Below are 23,601 nucleotides of genomic sequence, written 5' to 3'. Positions count from 1 at the left end.
GACTTCTATCTTAATATTTGACTTTAATTGAGAGCCAGTTCTGGATTTTAGGTTACCAGTTATTAATAATGCATTATAACATGGGTTCCTATTTAATTGAAGAACCATAAAAGAATAATGAAATCACATGCTTGCCCTTAGATTGGTGATGACTGTGAGACAGTCCAAATAATCAGCATCTCTGTAGTTAGTTTATCCAAGTTTAAACTACTTTTAAGAATATTATTTATCAACATCATAGAGTAGACTCTAAATTACTTATAATAATAGAATAACTTCAAGCTGCTAAATGCCTTTCCTAAAATGTAATACTTAGAACTGGATATGATATTGTGGAAGTGATACAACATCTTTTTGGTTACTATGTTTCTGTCAGAGCAGTTTAAGATTACATTACCTTGGGGCAGCTAGGTGGTGCAGTGGATAGAGCACCAGTCCTGGAGTGGGGAGGACCTGAGTTCAATTTGATCTCATACACATAATAATTACTTAGCTGTGTGACCTTGGACAAGTCATTTAACCCCACTGACTTGTAAAAAAGCAAAAAGATTACATTACAATTTTGACTCCTACATTGAAAAATTGCTTGTTGATTCATATTGAACTTGAAGTTCCTAAGTTTCTTTAAAAAAATTTTTTTAGGTTGTCTTTTTTTTTTTCCCAAGGCAAATGGAGTTAAGTGGCTTGCCCAAGGCCACACAGCTAGGTAATTATTAAGTGTCTGAGACCGGATTTGAACCCAGGTATTCCCGACTCCAGGGCTGGTGCTCTATCCATTGTGCCACCTAGCTGCCCCTTAAAGATTTTTAATAAACATCTGGGCATATCTTTTCCCATCACATATGGATGCAGTTCATTTTTTCAACCTAAGTATGGTAATTTTTCATTTATTTCTATTAAATATAGGGTGAAGTAGTAAAGGACTTGGCATCAAATGAGATCTGTGTTCAAACCCTGCCTGTTCATTAGCTATGTCGTCATAAATAAAGGCACTTATTATTTCAGAATCTTAGTTTCTCATTCTATGAAGTAATGATATTACTTGTTACACCTGACACACAGGGCCATGGCAGAGATCAAATGAAATAATGTATGTCACTTATTTTATAAATCATATGCAGTTTTTCAACTGTATAGTTTTAGAGCACTTAGGAGGGAACAAGAATGTTCTTAATGCACTTAATTTGTACTTGCTCAAAAGAATGTGCAATTTTATAGAATCCAGACCAAATGTTCAGGTATGCGGTATGTGCCTGTGGTAGAGCATTCCAATCTCATATTGAGAATCTGATCAATCACAGTCAGACTCTTTGTAACTGAACTCTAACATAGAGTGATGTCATTTGAACTTTTATGATCCCATTTTATTATGTAGGAAATTTGAGAAAGACAGTTTTAAGTAATTTGCAAGGGTCACATATTTAGTAAACATCTGAGCAACATATATATAAACTCAGATCTTTCTGCCTTTGGGCCCAGCCTTCTTTGCACTGAGTGCACTACTTACTAGCTGTCTCCTATATTCTGTCATCTAGCACAATAGGTTGTCTTCTAGCTTTGTGTTATCCATATATTTGTTAAACATTTTATGTGTGCCTTCATTCAGAAATGATGAACAGAACATAGTTAAAAGGAAAGTATTCTGATAATGCAGAGAGGTCTTTTTCCAGGATAAACTTAAATCAGCAACCATTTTTAAAGAGCCTTGTGGTATGATCAGGAGTTTGTATCTTATGTAGTGACCATTAGAACATAAGAGGGATTGGACCATTCTTTGTATTTGTATGCACAGCACTTGTCACAGCACCCAACCTATAGGAGGCACTTAATAATAATTATTAAACCTGACCATTCCAGCTGAAAGTTTTTGAACAGAGGAATGAAGTAATCACAATACTTTAAGATCATTATTCAGATAGTGGTTTGAAGGGTAAATTGATGAAGGGTGAGACTAATGGAAGACCAATGAGGAGATTATTGAGATAATCTAGGTGAGAAGAGATTAGATTAGTTTCAGTGTTAATAAAAAGAAAGGTGCTAGAGATTATTCTGAAGGTAGAATCAATTAGAATTTGCTTAAGATTAGTGGGGAGTGATTTGGAGGGGAGAAACACAGATAATACTGAGATTAAAGGTTTCGCCATATCAGTTGAAATAGATGCGTAGGATGAAAGGCAAGCTTTGTAGGAAAAAATGATGACATCACTTTTGCGCTTCTTGAGATTAAAATTCTTGTGGGATACCCAGATGGAGATACTCAAGCATTTGGATATATGAAACTAGAATTTTGGGAGCATCATAGACAAGTATCTAAGTGATATTAATTAAAGCCCTGAAAGTAGATAAAGACCATATCAAAGGAACATATGCATAAAAGAGACTGGAAGAGAACCAGAGACAAAATTTTATAAGATACTCATATTTGAGGAATGGGACAAAAAATGAGATGGGGGGGCAGCTAGGTGGTGTGGTGGATAAAGCACCGGCCCTGGAGTCAGGAGTACCTGGGTTCAAATCCGGTCTCAGACACTTAATAATTACCTAGCTGTGTGGCCTTGGGCAAGCCACTTAACCCCGTTTGCCTTGCAAAAAAAAAAAAACCTAAAAAAATGAGATAGGGAAAGAAATTCTTCAGGAGAGGGATTTTCTAATAATCAAATAAATTTCATTCTTTTTTATTTTTGTTCACATCCTCCTGAAACTCCTCCCTGGTTTATTCAATCTGCTGGGGACTCTTCTCACAATACATGGCTACCATTGATCTGTCAGTTATCTCACACTTTCCCTATATGATTGCTCTGGTCATACATCTCTCTGATGATATCTTTTATTCTATTTCTTTACAGTTCTTAATTGGTTATATGTTATATAGCCTACTTACACCTACCATGTGTTTCTCCACAGCTTTTTGAATGCCTTACAACTTTAATTCTTCAGAGATTGTACTGTTTTTGATTTATAACCATGTAGCATCTCAGATATTTAAATGGATGTGTGATCTCATTAATTAGGAGTTTCTTCCAGTGATGTGGGCAGTAGCGCATTCTGTGTGAATCTGATCCATGTTTTCCCCCCCATAAGTTTGCTATAAGGTCTCCCCAACATTTTGGAGGTCTTCCTTGTTTTTTCTTACCATCTCAAAAGTTCAGGTTGAGTACTCTGGCTACCCACCTATCATCCTTTTCTCTTGCTACATGACCAACTCATTTTCTCTTCCTGTCATACAATTCTTTTTTCCCCACCGGTAAGGTAATGGGGTTAAGTGACTTGCCCAAGGTCACACAGCTAGATAATTATTAAGTGTCTGAGGCCGGATTTGAACTCAGGTCCTCCTGACTCCAGGACTGGCACTCTATCCACTGTGCCACCTAGCTTCTCTATCATACAATTTCTTGATAACATCTTTTACTCCTCTCCTAGTTCCTCATGTTCCTGCCTGTCCTTCTCCAAAACGATTTTTCCTTTACTTTCTCTGTAATACTCATCATTAGTTTTTGGAGGCAAGTTGTTCCATATAGCAACATTAGTAAAATAGTAGTACTTCATGGGAAACTTGGGTTCAATTAAAAAACTTGTTAAAATTCTGGATAGCAATCCAGCTTGTTCTCCCATTCCATTCTGGGCCCAACCTGTCCACATTCATCTGTATTGTGTATTTCAAATATATATGCTATTGGACAAAATATATGTTTGAAACTATATATTGAAATCTAGACAGTAGTGTTCTTCATCTATTTGGTCTTTCCTGTATGGTTGGACTGGCCAAATTCCTTAAATGATTATATATCTCTTGTTCCAGGACTTAAAGTCAGCACGATGTCATTCATAGACAGGTTCTTATTATTTTCATTTGCACTTTGTGCTGGATATTCTCCAGTAAATTTCTTTGGCAAGTATACTTACTGACTTTTACTAGATATTATTTATTAGTAGACTATAGAAAAGGTTATTGGTGTTAAAATTTTGAAGATTATCTTTTGTGATTTTAATATATTTTTTATTAGAGGAGTGCCTTTAAGGTAGCCTTTTGTTCTGTTGAATAAATTGCTTTTTTTGAATCAACAAACAAAAAATCTAATGTTTCTCTGGTTGTTTACACTTTTCAGACAGTTGAATGACTAGTTGAAGACTTAGTCTGCTGTAGAAAATCAAAGGAAAAGATGTTTTGTTCCTTTCTTTTACCTTTCATCATATATTTTTTGAGGGTTAAATGACTTGCCCAAGGTCACACAGCTAGGTAATTATTAAGTGTCTGAGGCCACATTTGAACTCAGGTCCCTCCTGACTCCAGGACCGGTACTCTATCCACTTCATCACCTAGTCACTCCTCCCTTCATCATATATTGATGTGTGTGTAGATTTTCTTTTAATCTAAACCAGTGATTTAATATCCTCACTTATCCAGGGATCCAGTTGCCTATTAGCCATATGCGTACTATTATCTCTATTCTGAAGATTGTTCTCCTTTGTACAACCAAAATTGGAGGTAGTTCCTTCCCACAATTATCCATTACAGTTTTTGTATACACTGCAAGCAAGGGTGCTATCCTTTTTTGATCTGCTTTTTAATTCCAACATGACTAAAACAAACAAAAAATCCTCTTTTTTCATAGCTTTTATTGCCAGCTGAAGCTTCTCTGATTGTTTTGTTACTGAACTATAATACTTTTTTGTATTCATTCTCAGTTACTTGCCTTAGATTCTGTCATTTGTTCCTTTTTTTTCTGAATTTGAGCTTGTTCATTAACTCCCTTGCAGTGACATTGGTATCTTTAAACAGCTTTCCCCTTTCTTCCATGTAATTTTTTGTTGTATCATTTGATTTTCATTTTTGATGTCTTCCCTTTGCTCTCCCTTTTATTTAAAGTGAAGTCATTCATCCCTACCTTGGACCTCTTTAAAAATTTGGCATTCTAGAATACACATTTGACCATGCATATTTGATGTTCCTTACCTACAATGGACTCTGATACTGTGGTCCCCAGGCAAAGTTCCTGTCACTTCTATGTCACCAAGCAGTTCATTCCTGTACAGCATCAGGTCTAGAATAGTAACGCTATTTGTTGCTTTCTCCTCCTTCTGCAATATGAACTTTAGCAAGGCCAATTAAGAATTTGTTAGATACTCTACTTTTATCACAGAGGAATGCCTCATAGATGTTCGGCTTTTCCTTCACAACTATAATAACTTCAATTCAGCAAACATAGTGTTTTAGATCTGCTTCTGAAATTCAACTCATTGGGTGGTCTGTAGTTAGTCCATAGTTAATTTACCATGCTATCATTTCTGTTTTTCCCTATTTTCATCTTCATCTAAAAACTCTTCATTGTACTTCCTTCCTCAGGTTTCATGTATTTCAATTGGTTTGAATGATCTTATGTACAGCTCTACTTTGCCTCCCTTTTTTGTTTGATTTTTTCCGGTTGAATAATATAAACCTATCTTGTCATATTCTAGTCATGAAACAAAAATTTAGTGATACTTACGTTGGAAGTCATATTTGCTTCTTGATCAATAGCTGTTGTTAATTTTTGTTTATTTCCTATTGCCTGAAAATGCTTTATTATGTTATTGTTATTATATCATGATATATTAGCTAAAACGGAATGGTATTATTTCTTTTCCTGGTTATGGTATCTTATATAAATTAATGAATACTGGTGTTCGCTTCGGTAGCACATATGCTAAAATTGAAACGATACAGAGAAGATTACATGGCCCCTGCACAAGGATGACAATGCAAATTCGTGAAGTGCTCCATATTTTTCTGCCTAAGGATTTCCCAATCAACTTTGAGCTGGTGGATTCTCAATAAATGGAAATTACTTTCAAAAAAATTAATGAATACTAGTACTTTATTCTCCCTTTTATGTCTGCTGTTGCCTGCCATATAATTATATCTAGGTATTTTATTCCCTCTTCTTTCCTTTTCTAGTTTTAAAGATGTTTTGATCAGATCAGTTAGTGTTTAGACCAGTATACCATTTTTTTGTTGTTTATTGTTCTCCCTTCCCAGACAGAAACCCTCTATCACTGCATAATTTCTTTCTTTCTTTTCTACCCCCATTCTGGCATGATTATGATGACCCCCCCCCCTCTTGCCATGGCTAACTGTAGCAGTTATACATGAGGAACGTGGGCTCAGTTGTTAGTTTATATGGTATATGTTTAATCACCCATTGATTTGGGGAAATTTTCTGACCTTAAAAATCAATTTTTCTATATGGTAGATATATGCTCATTTTATATATGTCATACTTTATTAAAGTAGGCTAAATCTATCTTCACTGTCACTCTTAAGAAGTTCAAAAGTTCAAAAACACTTGGATATGACTTTAGCTACCTAAGAGTAACAGGATAATTTTTTTTTCCTGTTTAGGTAAGTACCATGACTTAGAATGCCAGCTTATTCAGGAGTTTACCAATGCTCAAAAAAGGGGTGAAATCTCAAGAATGAGAGAAGTGGCAGCAGTTTTACTTCACTTTAAGGTAAATACTTATTTTTTTTAATATAATTGTTGCAAGTTTAAGATGGAATTCTGAGACTTCTGAAGTTTTTCATTTCTTTTGATCATAAAACATTTTGTTTCAGTACTCTGATTTTTCTCATTTAAATTGTAAGTGCTCAGTTGATTCTCAATGATTTGAGAATATGTGCTATATCTTTTGCATGAATAATTTTAATTATCAAGCACCAAGAAATAATAAATTGCTATTTTAAATACCTGTGAACAAAATATGTGTTGCTTAGATTTCTTAATTTCTCTTTATATATGACTACACTGGGTAGGAGTCATAATCAATTCCAGGGGATGTTCAAATTTAAGAATGAACATGTGGATAGATTTCTAGATTTCAGGGCCTAAATCTGATGGTCAGGGCTTTAAAATCTAGAAAAGAAAAGGAAAATGTACCAAGTATATATCTTCAACTCAATTTTCCTCCATTCTGCTGAGTCTTTTTTATGCTGATGTTCTAGTTTGGTGGGGTGGATTGAGAAGTTAGTTTGGGGTTGACTTTGTAAAATATTAGAATCTTTAGATTTGTAAGGGCCAGGGACATAGATTGATATAGTACCCTTGCTTGTAATAAAATTTATGTATTATAAAAATTCATCTTGCTCAGATATCATAATTACTGTGTTTTTCCCTTTCTCAGGGTTATTCTCACTGTGTTGATGTCTATATTAAGCAATGCCAGGAGGTAATATCATAGAGTTTTGTTTTGCTCTTTTACATATTAATTGTTGCTCTTTAAAGATATATAAAACTATTAATTTGCTCTGTTCTTTAGAATGCTAATTTAAGAAGTGATATATTCGAAGATACAGCAATACTCTGCCAACGTGTAAATAAGCAAGTTGGAGATATTTTTAGTAGTCCAGAAACAGTACTGGCCAAACTTATACAGAATGTTTTTGAAATCAAACTACAGGTAATTTTTTTAACATTCATAAGTTAAATAATCTTTTAACTAAGTGTATGAGGGGAAATATTCTCTGATTAAAAATCATGGCTTTTGCAAAAGTCATACATTCTTAAGATTAGTCTTAGTCTTTGTCATCCCTATCTTAAATAATGAGAAAAAAAGAATTATAAAAGTTACACTGTTACTAAAGTATATACATTATGTTGTTTTCTAGTGGTGGCTATGGATGATTCAGAGGCATCCATTCCTTCTCATAGCCAGTATTGGCTATTTGTGAAGGTGGCAAGCTGGAATTGCATCTTTGACTATTGACTAGAGCTTTTATCAATGTGAAGTTAACAACTCTGGGAACTGAATTTTGTGACTTTGACCTCCATTAAGCACCATTTTTTAATTGAATCAATCAGTGCTCATTTGTAAAAATTGTTGTATTTTATGAAGCCATGAAGATTGTTTTAAAATGAAAGGTGTAGGGGTGGCTAGGTGGCGCAGTAGATAAAGCACCAGCCCTGGAGTCAGGGGTACCTGGGTTCAAATCCGGTCTCAGACACTTAATAATTACCTGGTTGTATGGCCTTGGGCAAGCCACTTAACCCCATTTGCCTTGCAAAAACATTAAAAAAAAAAAATGAAAGGTGTATTGATGAGTTCTTAGTTTTTTCCAGAATCAACAATAGAGTATATTATTAGGGTTTTAACAAAATTGAAATGTAGTGAAATTTGAAAAAAAATTAAAAATGATATTGTTGCTTATTTCATATACTTAGTTACTTTCTTATATAGTTTAGTATTTTTGAGTAACAAAGAAAATTACACGTGCCATATTTAATGTATATTTTGCATCTAAGTTTCTGTGTATCTTTTTTTCCCTAGAGTTTTGTGAAAGACCAATTAGAAGAATGTAGGAAGTCTGATGCAGAACAATATCTTAAAAATCTCTACGATCTTTATACAAGGTATGTGTGTACAAAAACGCATATATATATATATATAATATTTTTATAATATAAAGGAATTGTGGATATTGTCATCAGAAGGCAATGCATGGAAACTTGGTTTAGTAACAGGTTAAATTAGGGAATAGCAGTATATTTGCTATTTTTTTAAAGTGGTTGATGGCATCCTTAAATGTTCTTATGAAAAAGGATCTTGGTATCATTCATATTCTTGTAAAATATGAGCGTGTTTCCTTAATTTATGTGAAAGGTCCTTTAAACCTTTTTAAAAAACACTTTATTATATATCTTTATTTTAGTTTTTTTTTTTGGTAAGGCAGTGGGGTTAAGTGACTTACCCATGGTCACACAGCTAGGTAATTATTAAGTGTCTGGAGGCCGGATTTGAACTCAGGTACTCCTGACTCCAGGGCCGGTGCTCTATCCACTGTGCCACCTAACTGCCCCTACTATATATTTTTATTTGAAAAGTGGATCTTGAATTAAAATCTTTGAAGTTGAATGGTGAAGGACAGTCTAAGTAGTGATTATGAAAATTTGTCCTCTTATTCTTATTATCAGGGTCATTACTAGCCTTATGATGAGGGAAGCTTTTGCCAGAACAGTCCTTAAATATTTTCTTCTTATGATAATTTCCCATATGGAAACCGGTTCTTTAAAAGTAACTACAATCAGAAAATTTGTATTCACGTTAACACAATTTCTACAACAGTGGAAAATAATCTATTCCTGAGATGGATCAGACAAGAAGGATAGTGAGTAGTAGTTGGAGGCAGTAAGAGGAAGGCCCAGAAGAATGGCAGGGAAAAGACTCACAAGGAATGAGGAGTTAACCCCTTACTTGGAGTCCCCTTTTAGTATCTCTCCTAGGTCTTATGTATGTGGAACAAATAAAGGATATCTGTTATCATCCTCCATTTTCAGAACCTCTTATAGCATCGTTTCTGGCTCTCATAAGTTTATTCTTAGAGATAAAAATTGCTAGTGTCAGATTATTTGTATTTGATAGTTTGACCTTAACTGCAACCATTTTAGAATTACTCAATGCATGCTACCTAATCTATTCATCCACCTTGAAGAAGTGGTGATCTGAAATAATTCATCAAAATTAATTGTAGAAATATAGATATTCCTTACTTTTGCTACTGTATCCAAACATACATTAATCTTTTTTTTCCTTCCTCCCTCTATGAAAAGAACTACCAATCTTTCCAGCAAATTGATGGAGTTTAATTTAGGTACTGATAAACAGACTTTCTTGTCTAAGCTTATCAAATGCATTTTCATTTCCTATTTGGAGAACTATATTGAGGTGGAGATTGGTTATTTGAAAAGTAGAAGTGCTATGATCCTACAACGCTATTATGATTCAAAAAATCATCAAAAGAGATCCATTGGCACAGGAGGGTAAGTTTCAAAATGAATTTTATACATGCAAAGAAATCTTTTTTTTTGAACTGCTTCTTTAATTTTATTAGCACATTCTATGCTTATTAGTCTATTCTATATACATGCTATTCTAGTGTAGAATTTTTCTGCTGAAAAAATTTTTTTCCCAATATAATATACTGTCTCTCTGCAACTTAAGGTATTAAATATTTACCCAGAATGTTGAAAAACTAAGTGATTTGCCCAGAGCTGCATAGTCAATAAGTGTCTGATTCAGAGTAATCCCAGGTCTTTCAGGTACCTTTCTATTCTGTTTTATAAACCTCTTGGTTTATATTTGAGCAAAAACAGATTTCTAAATAATGATTCATTGAAATCATGTTACAGAATTCTTTTTGTAAATCTATCTTGTATATACCAGTAAACAAATAAAAGCTCTTGAAATATAATAGCTGCATATTTAGATGGCAGTCATCTCCTTTTGATAATGAGCTATGTCACATGTAGCTAAGTTAGTCCTAAAACAGTAGATAAAAGGTACTTTGCTGAACCTGTTACTAAAGAGCTTTTTCTGTATAGCTGTTCTGACCTTGGAGACTTTTTAGCTCCTATCTCCAATTCATGATTAGGTATCAGAGCATGGATGATCAGTGGAGGACTGAATAAATGACAACTGATAACTAACAACCAGAGATAAAACAAAAAAAAAAAACCCTATTAAAAACAGATATAAGTGTAGCAGTCTGAGGATATTTAGTGGAGAGGCTATTTTCTCCAAAGGAAAAGTCTTTGTCTTTCTCAGTAGCCCCTTAAGAAATCATCACATTATTGTCATAATCAGAGCTAAGGATGAATTGTGGTTATTAGTAAGGATATAAGAAGGCAAAGACCTACAGCATTTTAAGAAAGATCTAAATAGTCAAATTTGAGGGCTTAAAATACTGTGTTGGCAGGAAATATACTTAGGTGAAATAATTGACTCCCCAAAGATACACAATAATTGAGATGTTTACAGTTATAAGACCAGAATTTTAGACTTTAAGAGAACACATTTAAATTACAGATAAGGAAATTGGGGCCTAGAGAGACTTGCCCATGATCATACAACTACCTTTTTTTAAAAAATAAATACTTTATTTGTTTTCCAATTATATACAGTAGTAGTTTCTACCAAACATTTTTTTGCAAGGTTTTGAATTTTGCAATATTTTCCCCCCCTCTCCTTTCCTTCCCCCCCAACAGAAGGCTATTTGATAGTCTTTACATAGTTTCCATGATTTGTATAGCTTGATACTGAATGTGTCTACATCTACTACTTGGAAGAATCAGAAATGGAATCCAGAGCTTCCCACCCCCCTTCAAGGCTTTTCATACCATTTCCACTTATTGTATAGCACTTTTGTTGTTGTTGTTTTAAATTTAAAATATGTGCCTAATGGAAATATTTTTGTTTTATATGGTATTCTAGTATTCAAGATCTGAAAGAGAGAATCAGATTAAAGACCAATTTACCACTTGGGCCCAGTATTGATACACATGGTGAAACCTTTCTCTCTCAAGAAGTGGTAGTTAATCTTTTACAGGAAACTAAGCAAGCCTTTGAAAGATGTCATAGGGTAAGAATAATTGCAGAATAATTTTGTCCAATTAAACTTCAGGGACTCCATTAGTTCCTCAGTGTGGTTGCTTGCTCTTTTCCTGTAGCTGTTTGCATCTTGTCACCCTGTGCAAGTCTTCCTCAGGTCTTTCTATAAATCTTCAAGTCTTCAAGTCTTTTAACATTCATTCCATGGATGCCATCACAGCTTAGAACTGTTGGTTATTTTTCCATTCTTTCCAATTACATACTTCATGCCACAATCATTTGTCATTTCCTATAATCTGATATTCACTATATATCTCACCACTTGAGTTTGTGTCACCCATAATTTTCTTTGGAATTTCTAGTGTTCTGTGCAATAGATCACATAAATATCTTTACTCTGAAATACATTGAAAATACTTTGTTTAATCTTGAAGATAAATTGTAACATTGTTTTAGAGAATAAAATTAGTGCTAAAGGCTTTAGTTTACATTATAATAGGACATTTCTTATTTTAAATTAAACTCTGTGCCTGTACATTTTTTTAAAAAAAATTCTTTCCTCACTACTTTGTTTTGTGTTTTGGCTTATACATGTATGCATGCATGCATATACACATATACATATATACACACAAACCAATAAATACATAGAGTCGTGTATTGTTTTTGTATTTTTATATATATATACATATATATATGTATAATTCAAGAACATTTTTTTTAAAAAACTGCCTAGACTTTCTGAAGATTGAAAACACAGCACCATTAAAAAAAATTTCAAATTACCTCCAAAATAGTCAATAGATATATATTAAAGTCCTACTGTGTATCAAACACTATACTAAATTTTTGTCTAACAGTAGTCATCTCTAAGATGGTGAGAGCGGAAGAAAGGGGGGGAAGTTACATGATTATTATATATTTAGAAGGAGTAGCAAGTTGTACATAATAGATTTTGCAATTTCATATATAATCATTTTTTCTGTTCTCTGTTATGGAAATAATGATTTTATTAATTATAATACATTTTTAAAAGACTTTGAATAAATGTTTGGATTGAATATGAAATCAAGAATTGAGTAAGTGCACAAAAACTATATTTTCATAAAAATTTTGATTAGAATTGAGGACATGAAATCCTGGAATATTTTCATCCTTTTTGATATTGGCCTTCTCTCTGTTTTTTACACATAATATCGCTTGTCTGAGCTTCATACTTTTGTATTAGCATTGTATTTTGCCTGGAGTGAGATCTGTCCTCATTTCAGCTTCATAGAGTCTCCATCTTCCTTTAATATAAAACATAGGCACCATCTTTGGTGTGAAAGCTTTTTGGGTTTCCCCTGGAACTACTAGTATTTTTTCCCTCCCAAATGTATATATTTCATATTTATTTTTTGTACTTCTTGCCTCCTCCATTAAAAGTAAGCCTCTTATGAGTAGGGATTGATTTTTTTTTTTTGTACTTCTACTTTCAGCTGAATAACTTAATAAGCACAATGGGTGCTTATTCTTGATTAATATTTAAGTCACAGGTATCTAATTCTGGATTAGAATTCATATTTTATAAAGACAGAGCCCAAAAATCTTGATATAAACAGATCTTTCCACTAAAACTCCAAATACTGGGTGGGCAGGGGGTAGGGGATGAGTTACACTTTGAGACTTTTCAGACCAAATAAACATAATGGATAATATAAATAATAATAGGAAATCCAACATTCTGGAGATTTGTGCAGGTTAAAAAAAATAGGTTCAAAAAAGAATAAACAGAAATTCATTTATGATAGCTATTTTGGCTGCCTTAGATCCTTAGCATGAAATAAGAGGTTATATAGTTAGAGTTGTATTTGTTCTGGGCAACCATAGTTAGTTCTTGCCATTGGGTATTGTTTGAGGGAGCTAGGTAAGCAGTATAAACCATTGTTGTTAGTCATATCCTTGAGTTTATTTTGGGCTTTCCTAGGGTGGCCTCGTGCAAAACAAGAAAGCTCTAGCCATTTTTTCCAGGGCAAGACAGATTTGGAGCATCACCAAGACAGCATGTATGTTGTGGTGCAAATCATTATTTCTGTTTTTGAAACTTATTTTCATTTTGTTATGTAATTTCAATTGTTTAATTCTTTGTTACCAAATAATTTTATAATTGTATTTGGCATTAACTTTGTATTATGCTTCTTTGTGTTGTTATTCTCAATCATAAATTCCACACAGATAGAGACTAGATTTATTATTTTTAAGCCCCAGAATGACTTACCTGTCTAGTAAATGTTAAATGAATTAATTTTTTTTAAAGCTGATGTGGATGTTAATTGTTTTTGTTTTTAAAAGCTTTCTGACCCATCTGATTTGCCAAGGAATGCCTTTAGAATTTTTACTGTTCTTGTGGAATTTTTGTGCATTGAACATATTGATTATGCCTTGGAAACAGGACTTGCTGGTAAGTAGACTATCTTGTCTTAATGTTTGCATAGTAGTAAATAAAAATATTAAAATGGTAGACTTTTTATAGAGAGAATCTGTATTTTTAGACATAGATCATACAGTATACTAAAATCTGTTTTTAAGAAATGAAATCATCCAAGCTGTACCTTTTAAAATCATTAGTGTAAGGTTACTCTGAAATGTCTTGTTATAAAATGATTAATGATCTTAATTTTAATAGTTTTCTGTGTTATCTTAAAAAGGATTTACTACTCTTTTTACTTAAAATAGTAGGAGCTTATTGATCAACTGAATAACCAGGAACATTTATAATGGTGTAAGATATTAATTTCTCTCAATAGCTGATTTTAATATATACTCACTTGCATTTTAGGAATTCCTTCTTCAGATTCTAAAAATGCAAATCTCTACTTTTTGGATGTTGTACAACAGGCCAACACTATTTTTCACCTTTTTGACAAGCAATTTAATGATCACCTTATGCCATTGATAAGGTCAGTCAAATCTTTTAATTCTGCTCCAGTTGGTTGAATTATTTCCACACAGATAAGGTGGCCAGCTTTATATCTTGATCCTATGAGCACAGCTATCTGCTCAATTCTAGTTTCACAGTTAAACTACTCTCCCTTATAGCTACATCATATCACCGGCTTCCTAAAGAATGTACCAACTGAGTGATCTGAAGAAATTTCAAATTCAACATATCTAAAACAGAATACATTTCCTCAGAAATCCAGCTCTCTTCCTAATTTATTATTTCTGTCAAGGATACTTCATCCTTCCAGTTACCACATTCACATTCCCAGCCTCTTAACTTTACAAGACAAAATTCTTAGTGAAGTTTTAAATTACTTAACCTTAAAATTTTCCAAGACTTTTAGGAGACTCTCTATGCTATATAATAATTCCCCATTTCAGCTACACACTGTCTTCTACTCTTGAATTACTCCAATCACATGCTGCTGAATTGGGGAAAAGTAACAAAATCCTTTTGACTGGATTCATAATTTATGTTAACTTTCTTCATCTGACCCCCATGGCAGCAAAGGTATCCTTTTATTCCTCTGTGATGTATTCCTCATCTTTTTTCAAAGGAACCCTTTCAAACTTCTCCTCAAGTCTTCCATGCCTCCCCTTTTCTCGCTTTCTTTACTGAGGACTCCTGATACTTCACTGAGAAAATATAGGTGATTTGCTTTGAATTCCCTCTTCCTCTCTGTGTCTCAGGGAAAAAAAATTATTCCCTATTCTTTGTTCATGTACTGCAGACTTTGATAATGATGTGATCCTTCTTTTTGCCAAGACCTATTCCTCTATATAATATCGCCTCCAGCAAATTGCCCCTCAATTAACTCTTTCTTTTCTAATCTTCAATCTCCCTATCTGTTGCTTCTTTCTCTACTATTTTCAGACATTCTCAAGTCCTCCCCTACCTTAAAATATCTTCACTAGATCCTATTGTTTTCTCAGGCTGCCAGCCTAAATTGCTTTTTTCTATCTTCCTTCTTTCAGCTATTCTTCCTCATGCCTGAAAGATACTACCTACTCACCTCTATCTTATGTCTTTGTATTTATTTAGTCTTTATATTCTATATATTCTTTTTTTTCTTTCTTTTTTTTTTTTAGGCTTTTGCAAGACAAATGGGGTTAAGTGGTTTGCCCAAGGCCACACAGCTAGATAATTATTAAGTGTCTGAGACTGGATTTGAACTCAGGTACTCCTGACTCCCGGGCTGGTGCTCTATCCACTGCGCCACCTAGCCGCCCCTATATTCTATATATTCTTAAATGTTTGTTGCCTCCCCATTTGAATTTAAGCTCCATAAGAGTAATTTTTCCATTCTTTTGTATTTTTAAGCCCACTGTGTTACATAGTAGGTATTTAATAAATGTTCTCGATTGATCCTCAACTCCTATTCAGTCATTTGACAAATCTTGTCAGTACACATCTCTCACATGTACTGGCTTCTCATACGGATACCACCTTAGTTTAAGCTCTTTTTACCTCTGTGGACTATTATAATAACTTCTGTCTTTTTACATTTTATTTATTTCAGACAGTGGGGTTAAATGACTTGCCCAAAGTCACATAGCTAGATAATTAAGTGTCTGAGACCAGATTTGAACTCAGGTCCTCCTGACTCCAGGACCAGTGCTCTGTCTACTGTGCACCTACCTGCCCTCTATAATAACTTCCTAATTGTTCTCTCTGCCTGCCACAAAGTGAACCCCTTTCCAATCCATCACATAGCTGACAGATTAATCAGTCTACAAGATGAGTTTGACTATGTAGCTCTCTGTTGCTGCTCTGATCAAATACAAACCTTCTGTTTGCCATTTAGATTACTTTACAACATGGCTCTAATTTACTTTTCAAGGCTTATTATATATAGCTACCCTTCACTTTCTGCAGTTCAGCCAAACCAGTCTATTTACTATTCCTCATAAATATGGCAGGTCTTCTTATATCATAGTTTGTCTCATGTTTATGCCTTTACATAGTCTACTCCTTTCCTCCTCCTTGCCTCTGCCTCTTAATTTTCTTTAAGACCTTCCCTTAACCTCCTGCAGATGCTAGTGGCTCTCCTCTCCCAAAATTATCTCATATGTACTTAGCATATAGTTTGTGTCTTCTTATATATACTGACACTAGGGCCGGTGCTCTATCCACTGCGCCACCTAGCTGCCCCTATATTCTATGTATTCTTAAATGTATATACTTGTTTTCCCCATAGGTGTAAAAACCTTGAGTATAGGGCTTTATATGTTCTTGATTTTTTTTATCCTTAGTGCTTGGAACATGGTAACCACCTGATAAATGCTTATTTTGTCTTTCTTGAGATATTGTAATTGAGAAGTATTAGCTGTACTGGATTTGCTTCCTAGCACTGCCAATTGGTATCTGTGCTTATGAACAAGATATTTACACTCTATAAATCTTGCCTATAAAATTAAGATAATTCTTCCTGCCAACCCACCAGGATGTTACAAGGATCAAAGAAGTTCCCTTTCTTTTTTTCCTCTTCTTACCTCTTCCCCTCCCTTTTCTCTCTCTCACTTACAATTCATAGTGAATTCTTGTCTTGGATCCATCTTTTCTTTGTTGTTACATTGCCACAATCCTAATTCATTCCTTGGGTCCTTGTTAACTGGATTATTGTAACAGTGCCATCCTCTCTCCCATAATCAATTTAATCTTTCCAGTACAAAACTCTGCTTATATCATTCTGTTAAAAAATCTCTAGTGTCTTCATATAATTTAATAAATAAAAGTTCTAACTAGCATTCAGAGTCATATAAAATCTGTTTCCAAGCTACTTTAAACAGCCTTCTTTTGTGTTATTTTTATGCCTCTTATACTCTAAACTATAAAACTCTGTACTGCTTTACTTCATGCCACTCATTATACTTGGAATTCCCCACCTCCTGGGAGAGCGTTTGGGAAGGAAGAAGGAAAGAAATCTGTTTGTAAATTACCATAACTTAGATTGAAAAAAAAAACCTGGCAATTTATGGGAGTTGATCTAGTCCATCTTTTAGATTTCTTGAAATCCTATTCACTTTTAATTCCTGATGTAAATGCCTTCTTATGTTGCTTTCCTTGATAATGCCACCAGAAAATGAGTTGGCTCTTATGTTTCATTAGAGTGCATGATTTATCTAATGAGTAGCTTTTACATGTTATAGTTATGATAGACTTTAATGTTTAAGAACATTTTAGAGTTGCAAAAGATCCAACATCTATATATCTCTCTACTGATGCATCAAAAGTAGGGGTGTATGTGGTGTTATTAGTTTTGATTTGGCACTAAAGAGTAGATTGGGTTTTTTTGTTAGGTTTTATCATCACATCATATGAATATATATATATATATATATATATGAATATATATATGAATATATATGACTATACAGATATCTTATGAGTAATAGCATACGATGAGAGAATAGTAACACTGATCATTTCCAGATCCCATTCTTAAAAATTACTCCCAATTATTTACTGCTTAAAGAGAAACTTTCTTCCTGTGATAAGTTTTGTTTAAACTTGAGTCAACTTCCCTCCCCTCTCTCATCTCCCCTCCCCATAATCCATACACTTTCCTGTGAGATTTTGCTGTGATGTAATGTGTACATAGATAATTCAGAAGGGAAATATAATTGTCATTTTTTTTCCTTTCCCAAACTGAATCCAGTTTTTGATACTATAGGCTTGCAAGATTATATTTAGTAGTTTTAGTTTCTTAACTTAGTGATTCCCTTTGAATTTTGAATAATGCAACACAATTTTTTGTTTTAAGAATTAATTCTCTTAGGAGTGAAATCAAATCAGTCTGGTAATTTAAAAAATACTTTGATAATAAATTTCTAATGTTATTTATAGGTCACTGTAGATATTTATTCTCTCCAGTAATAATCCATGTGTGCCTTTCCATTCCATGAGACTTTTTCCTGTGTTCTCAAAAATCTATCTCATGGAGTGCTTTAGAAGCTTTTCTCCAACATTCTTGACATTGTGTAGATACCATTGTAGCATTGCAAGCTTGCCAGAGGACATCATATATAATATTTATTACATTACTAGCTCTTTTATTTTCTCAGTCATACATTTATCTGTTGATGCTGTATCATTTCTCTTGCCTGATTCCTTGTTTGGATTGTTTCATCTTGTTTATGCCTATCATGTACATCAATCTACTGTTCTTTAAAGGATTTTACTATTAATTTTAAAAGTCACTTGAGTGATATTTTCTTGAAAATTAAATATTTTCATATTAATTTCACTTCATATTGAGTTTTATAGAACTTTGTACATTTTAGTTTTTTTAAATGCTGTAACTTGGTGAATGGGAAAGAATATTCATTGCATTTTCATACTGCTTGATTGTTTCGAGGGGGCAAGACTAGTTTGTTTTTAAAAAGCAAGATTTTAGATTTTTAAATAAATAATAGCATTGTATTTTTTTCCCTTAAATGTTTAATAGCTCTTCTCCTAAGTTATCTGAATGCCTTCAGAAGAAAAAAGATATAATTGAACAAATGGAGATGAAACTGGATACTGGTATTGATAGGCAAGTTGTATTGACAATTTTTTTTACTCTTGAACTATTTATTGTTATTTGCATAAGGTATCAATGTTTATTTTTAATTTTGGAAAATTGTTGAAAATTCATTTTTAACACAGTTGCTTTATCTTTTACTTCCTAAAAAAGGGCTATGTCTAAGGTATACATACCTCTAAGAGCATCCTTTTCTTCCCTTCAAAAAGAAAAAAATCTCCTACAACTTTTTTAAAAGATGACTTATTTTGCAATTTAAATTTTGAGGATTTTTTTTAATATGTATTTGAACAAATAGTAAAATTAATTCCTTAAAAGCGTCCTGTGTATATGGTGATTGACAGTGGATAAAATAAATTCCAAAATAAATTTCAGACCTCTGGTCTCTTTTATACCACATATCATCTGTCATCAAAGCAAAGAAGTAAGAAAATATGCTTAGGACAAATAGACCACATTTGTTTGACAGAATTTTGGCCTAGAAGACTTCTAAATAATGTGGTTCAGTCTACTTCTTTTAAAATGAACAGTAACAAATCTAAGAGAAACTCTGGCATTGTAAATCCTTCTGGTGTTGGATTATATTCTTCCTGAAAAATTTATGGCTTGGTCTAAACCAAATGAACAACTGAAATCCTCTCCTCTTCTGACTTAAGGAGAGACTAGATCAAAGATATCTTTTTATAACAATTTTTCTTGTATGTGTAAAAAAATGTTATTAAGTCACTTCCTGAACATCTTTCTTTACAAGTAATTCTACTTCTTTATAGACTTTCTTTATGGGTATTATTCTCCAACATGTTTAATTTTTTGGTTGTTTGAATGCTGTTTTATATGTGTGTGCTTTTAAATTTCCTTTTTTTTTTTGCCCTTTACATTTAAAAACTAAGATGTCTAACCTGCTTAACATTGTAATTAAAGACTCAAATATACTTTTTTTTCAACTTTGAAGGACATTGAATTGTATGGTGGGACAGATGAAGCATATCTTGACTGCAGAACAAAAAAAGACTGACTTTAAACCAGAAGACGAAAATAATGTTCTGATTCAGTACACCAACGTGAGTCATGTTAACTATAGTTTTGTTAATGGTTTCAGGTGTTTTGAAATACTTTTGAAATGCTTCTGAAAGATAATATTTTTTAAATATTCTGTTATTAAAATTTCTTCTTGGAGGCTAAAATTTTTTAAAAATTCTTTTAGGCATGTGTTAAAGTCTGTGGTTATGTCAGGAAGCAAGTGGAAAAGATAAGAAATTCCATGGATGGGAAGAATGTGGACACAGTTTTGATGGAATTTGGAGTACGTTTTCATCGACTTATTTATGAACATCTTCAACAATATTCTTATAGTTGTATGGGTGGCATGTTGGCAATTTGTGATGTGGCTGAATACAGGAAATGTGCCAAAGACTTCAAGGTAAGCATGGTTCCTGAATCTTGTAAATGGATTCCCAAAATTATCAGCTCAACAAAATTTTTATTAGTCTATGGTATTTCTGCGGATCATTATAATGCATATTGTTAGTGAGACAGATTTCATTACATTCAGTATCATGGCCTTAAAGAAGCAGACTGTCAGTTTTTTGGTTCATATTTTATTTAAACACTTGATTTCTGTTAGGCCTAGCCTAAAAATTCATGTGCATTTGCTGATATGTATGACTGGTATACATTATGTATTGTGTATCAGAAAAAAATTCATAATTTAATTAGTATTTTTACCTTATTTCTTCCCTGTCTCTAAATTTCTTTACAGTACATTTCAAAATCATTTTATTATGAAGTTTTCGGCTAAATTTTTAAATTTATATTTCCCTTTAGGCATGTTTAATCATAACTAGTCCATTCAGTAAAAATATTTCTGTGAATGATTATAGTTGATAGTAATTGTGAGTCTTTGCAAAAAATTTATTTTGAAATCTTTGTGTTTTAAAATTTGAGTTGCTTTTAAATGTTCTAATTTACTACAAACAAAATCTTGATGGGAAACTTTCCAATGGAGGGCAATAATTGAAAATAGTTTTTCAGTTTCCTCATAAGACTAGTATTTATTCTATTAATAATAATTTTTTTCTTCTCTCTCAATTCAGATTCCACTGGTATTACAGCTTTTTGATACCCTGCATGCACTTTGCAATCTTCTGGTAGTAGCCCCAGATAATTTAAAGCAGGTCTGCTCTGGAGAACAACTTGCTAATCTGGACAAGAACATACTTCACTCCTTTGTGCAACTGCGGGCTGACTATCGATCTGCCCGCCTGGCTCGGCACTTCAGCTGAGGTTTAGTTGTAAAAGAAACTTATTGTACTTTGACCAAGCCTTGATTATCAGAAAGCACAGAGGATTCCTTACTGAATAGCCACATTTTTACAGGAAAATGACTTTTCAGAACAATATGGCAGCCATATTTAAACTTGAGATTGGGGGGGGGTGGTGGAGACTGATAGTCACATTTTGCAGTTTTTCTCTAATGATTTCAGCCAAACCTTGTATTGTAAATTTCTTGTCACTGTTTTCACCATGCAAGGTATTTATGTGGGAAGACAAATAAGACATCAGTGTTTGTCTTTGTTCTTTATCAGATTCCATTTGGTGACTTTAACTATGATGTTTAGCACAGGTTTAAAGCTGACGCCAAAATACATTTGTTCATCAGTTTTAATGATTTCTTCACTACAAACCATCAAATTCTTTTGGTGATCATAAGTAATTTTTCAACATCCAACATGTTATCCTACTAAGCATAATTTCTGCAATTTTTCTGAGATAAAACACTAATCTAAAAAAGATGTAATAAATTTAATTGGTGAAATTTTTATATCGATATTAGTCAGGGGTCTTCAACACTATATTTGCTTTTGGCGTAACTCAAGGAAGTTTACAATATCTTGTTTGGTACATATATCTTACACATGTCCTATCAAGAAATATATATAGCTACCCCATTTTAGATTTTGTTACTCTAAGCTATAAAGTAGGGGTATCTTTATAGAAAGGACTACTTTTTTATTTTAAAATTATAAGGGAAATAAAAGGATGAGATATAATTTAAACATATGAAAACGTTCATTTTTGAGTGTTGTTTTAAAGATTTCTATCTTTAAAAAAAATGAATGAATATTTAGAATGTCTATTCTCCATTTGAGGTTGATTTAGAGATTGATATGCAGCCAGCCAACTACTCTTTTAGATAAATTCATTACCAAGACTGGTGGCCCAGACCCCACAACTTCTGCCTTGCTCCTTCCTTTAAGGCATTTCTGAAATGGATTCCTGTTGTAGGCAAATGATTGAGCCAACCTAATGTAGTAGTAGTAGATTAAAATACTTAGGATAGCTTTGCTACCAAGTGGAAATTTAGAATGATAGCTGAGCAATTGCTCTGCTTAATTGAGCAAGAAAAAACATTCTAAATTGTTCGATTTCTTTTACTAATCTCTATATTTTATTCCTAGTGTTTAAGGAGTAGAAGAACATCTTCATTATTCAATATTCTTTGGGGAAAAAACCATATACTTCTCCTTTCTATTTTCTGAAATAGGTTGTCTTCTGAAAAATCTGTTATTTCTTAACATTAAATTGTCCTTATTCAAATCTCAAAATTTCCAAACCCTGGGGAACAGATATAATGTGTCACTATTGATGGGATTTTCTTCATTTTATAGCACAGTATTATCAAGGTAAGCAAGGAAATATAAAATATGCCAGATTTTATGAAACCTTTTGGGAAACTGGCAGCTTTAAATGGCTGTATAGTTCTATTTCTTGGCAAAGATGGAGCCACAGCAAGTATTTGGATATTATAAAAAGGCACATTTATGTACTATTGCCATTTTAGAAAGCTTTGATAAAAATTCAAATGATACCTCTGTTACTTAAAGCCAACAATTTTAAAGCATTGGTTTTAATGGCCACTTAAAAATCTTTGTATACTGTGTCAATTTGTAAACACTTCAATTATCAAATAAAATATTAGTTGTCATTTTAAGAATTCAAATCATAGATGTACTTCAAAATTATTTTGTATGTTTGAGTTCATTTTAAAGATGTAAAATGTTTACTTGTTTAAATATTTTGTTAGCTATATTTTCATGTTTGAGTTCTGTGCAATATTTTTATGTCCATTATAAAGATAGTGACCAGAAAAACCTACAGTGCTTAAAATTTAGACATGTAAACATCCTTGCTCAATAAACAAATTCCCTAAACTTGTTTTTTTATTTCATTTCTTCATTCTTTCAAATCTTTTCATATTCTACTTGATAAGTTAATTCTTTTAAAAAAATTTTAAGTATTTAACAATATTTTTCCCTTTAGATTTCATAGCTTCAGATTTTTCTCCTAACATTAACTTTCATCTAAAAGTCTGGTTCCAGACATTTCTAATCTTTGGGAATTCAGCTCCAGATATCTTTTAGGAAGAAAAATAAGTTTACCCATATTATTTAGCCAGCATATATTCATTAATTAAAACAATATAATTTTTTGTCATTTTTTACATTTTTTATATCCAAATTAAAATTGGGAAAGAATCTCTACATTTAATTTAAAAATAGCTTTTGGATTGTTATATTTTAAGCTAAAAATACCCATTTGAATGTTATATATAGCAGTCTTCATTATATAATCTTAATTATATTAAAATTAAGTGATTAAGTAAATTATTAAAAGTTTAAAAATGAGAATCTAAGCACATATTTTCTGAAATGTTACTCTTTGAAGTGAAGCAGTGCAG

The 23,601-nt window shown here is 32.7% G+C and overlaps 1 protein-coding gene and 1 non-coding gene across 2 annotated transcripts in view; both read left to right on the top strand.

Annotated features, from left to right (window-relative positions):
- Window positions 1–23,093, top strand: part of EXOC5 (exocyst complex component 5) — a 55,039-nt gene extending 31,946 nt beyond the window's left edge. Inside the window, exons 7-18 of the mRNA XM_074235889.1 lie at window positions 6,380–6,489; window positions 7,159–7,203; window positions 7,294–7,434; window positions 8,302–8,384; window positions 9,582–9,791; window positions 11,242–11,389; window positions 13,690–13,798; window positions 14,177–14,297; window positions 18,789–18,875; window positions 19,816–19,924; window positions 20,068–20,283; window positions 20,957–23,093. Of these exons, the coding sequence (XP_074091990.1) occupies window positions 6,380–6,489; window positions 7,159–7,203; window positions 7,294–7,434; window positions 8,302–8,384; window positions 9,582–9,791; window positions 11,242–11,389; window positions 13,690–13,798; window positions 14,177–14,297; window positions 18,789–18,875; window positions 19,816–19,924; window positions 20,068–20,283; window positions 20,957–21,145 (1,568 nt within the window). The 3' untranslated portion in view covers window positions 21,146–23,093. The remainder of the gene's footprint in view (window positions 1–6,379; window positions 6,490–7,158; window positions 7,204–7,293; window positions 7,435–8,301; window positions 8,385–9,581; window positions 9,792–11,241; window positions 11,390–13,689; window positions 13,799–14,176; window positions 14,298–18,788; window positions 18,876–19,815; window positions 19,925–20,067; window positions 20,284–20,956) is intronic.
- LOC141523249 (U6 spliceosomal RNA) lies at window positions 5,661–5,767 on the top strand. The gene has a single exon (XR_012478433.1). It is a non-coding gene; the product is annotated as a U6 spliceosomal RNA (small nuclear RNA).
- Window positions 23,094–23,601: the final 508 nt, after the last annotated feature.

Source organism: Macrotis lagotis, chromosome 4, assembly GCF_037893015.1.
Source record: "Macrotis lagotis isolate mMagLag1 chromosome 4, bilby.v1.9.chrom.fasta, whole genome shotgun sequence".
NCBI classification, from domain to species: domain Eukaryota; kingdom Metazoa; phylum Chordata; class Mammalia; order Peramelemorphia; family Peramelidae; genus Macrotis; species Macrotis lagotis.
The sequence above is the reverse complement of the archived record's forward strand: the minus strand, read 5'-3'. Positions and strand labels throughout refer to the sequence as shown.